Source organism: Onychomys torridus, chromosome 4 (assembly GCF_903995425.1).
Source record: "Onychomys torridus chromosome 4, mOncTor1.1, whole genome shotgun sequence".
NCBI classification, from domain to species: domain Eukaryota; kingdom Metazoa; phylum Chordata; class Mammalia; order Rodentia; family Cricetidae; genus Onychomys; species Onychomys torridus.
In genome coordinates this window covers 63,375,586-63,377,792 of record NC_050446.1, presented here as the reverse complement: position 1 = coordinate 63,377,792, position 2,207 = coordinate 63,375,586, and the positions used below count along the sequence as shown (strand labels likewise).

The 2,207-nt window shown below is 34.2% G+C and overlaps 1 protein-coding gene across 1 annotated transcript; it reads right to left on the bottom strand.

Moving 5' to 3' along the window:
* Window positions 1-896: 896 nt before the first annotated feature.
* LOC118582971 (olfactory receptor 10AG1-like) lies at window positions 897-1,865 on the bottom strand. The gene has a single exon (XM_036186159.1). The coding sequence runs from the start codon at window positions 1,863-1,865 to the stop codon at window positions 897-899; it is 969 nt and encodes a 322-aa protein (XP_036042052.1).
* Between the last annotated feature and the right edge of the window lie 342 nt (window positions 1,866-2,207).

Genomic DNA, 2,207 nt, shown 5'->3' with positions numbered 1-2,207 from the left:
TTTTTTGAGCTGAGGATTGAATCCAGGGCCTTGCCCTTGCTAGGCAAGTGCTCTACAGAGCTAATCCCCAGCCCCTACTTTCTGATTCAAATATGTGTTAACTGATTTTGGTTCCTCTTTCATGATATATTATGAGTATACTAAAATGTGTAATTTGTTTTAAATACCTCTGCTCTAATGTAAGTAATATTTCCTTACTGGGTATTCAATATAAACAATGTATTATATTCATCTGCAACTTTTTTGAGTCCTATCTAATATGCCTATTTTCACTTTCATAATATATAAGATTATATACAATAGACTCAATTAACATATCGGGATATTGAACAATATTGAGAAGTAAATTGCAACTCAGCAATATACACAGCACAAATGCATGAATGAAAATTATTTTTACATAAATATTTGAGAATTCCCTACAATGTATATTGAACATATTCACCACTTAAAACATCCCAACTCCTCCAACATCTATTTCTATTTTGTTACCTGTGCCCAACTTAGTAATATTTACTTTTAAACCCATGCAGCCAAATTTGTGTTTCTGGGAACATAATCATCCACTATAGCTTGGGTAGAACCACAAGGGGAAATTAAATCCTCAAAGAAAACTGATTTCCTCTCCCCAAAGACTGAAAAAAATCTCCTTAGTTAGGGGTAGAATCTCTTTATACCCTATTCCGTTGTGCTAAAATGTTGACTCCTGAAATTTAATATTGTTTTAATTTCTTTCTGGATTACTATAGGACTACTTAACTAAAGTTTGTCAAACAAAGTTCACTTGACATGAGATATAACATTAATTATTATAATTGTATATTTCAGAAATAAAGGTAACAATTCTTATGCCCTATATAAACATACAAATAATATAAAGAAAAATTTCTGTAATTTTAGGTGTTCCCATATGTTGATAACTTAGTTTGTAATTTTCTTAGTGCTACCATGATGTCCTTATTCCTTAGTGTATATATAATGGGATTCAACAGTGGGATCAAAATGGTGTAGCAAAGAGACAGCAGCTTGCCCATGCTTTCTGATTGGTTTGCATGTGGTTGTGCATATGTAACAGTAGCTGTTCCATAAAATAAAACCACAACTGTAAGATGAGATGAGCAGGTGGAGAAGGCTTTTGACCTTCCTCCAGCTGATGACAGTTTCAGAATGTTGCAGATAATCTTGCTATAGGAGACAATGATCAACAGAAATGGAACCATAATAAACACCACTGAAGCAACATAGATTGCTAAATTATTCACAAATGTGTCTCCACAAGCAAGCTTGAGTAGTGGGGGAATGTCACAAAAAAAGTGATTAATTGTGTTACATCCACAATAAGGCAAAGAGAAAATTTGATAAGTTTGTCCAGTCACAACTGGAATAATACTGATCCAGCAAGCAGCCACAAGCTGCACACAGACCTTATTGTTCATGAGCAGGGGATAGTGCAGAGGATTGCAAATGGCCACATAACGGTCATAGGCCATGACTGTCAGGAGGAGGAACTCCATGCCTCCAAGCATGATGACAAAACAGAGTTGTACAGCACAGGAAAACAAGGGAATAGTCCCTTTTTGGGTACAAAGGTCCATGAGCATTCTTGGGATTGTGACTGTTACATAGCAGATTTCCACAAAAGAAAAATTGCTGAGAAAAAAGTACATAGGGGTCTGCAGAGCAGGATCAGTTCTTGTTAGCAGAATTATAATGCCATTACAAATCAGAATAGTCAAATACATGAGCAAAAATATCCCAAACAGCATCCACTGGAGGTGAGGGACATCAGAAAATCCAAAGAGAACAAATTCTGTAGCTGTAATATTAGGATTTTGAACTTCACCTGAAGATAAAACAAATTCCATATGTTTAATATGTTTACTTTTCCAAGATCACAAATTTCTTATATTAGCTGGATGAGATGAATGCATATATTTGTAAGTTCTTTTAAATAGCCATTTACCATAATTCTGCTTTAACTACAACATGAGATTTTAACATGAAAAAAGTACTAGCATGTGGTTAAAATGAACCCATGACAGATTTATTTTCCTAGATTCAGCTATATTTCATCAAAGCTTTGAGATGCATACATTACTAATATGGGCATAGTATAGGGAAATTATACCTTGGTACTTTGCTCTGAAAAGTGATATTGTACTACAAATTTTTTCTATGTTTTGTGTTTGCATATTTCCTTTTCTTCA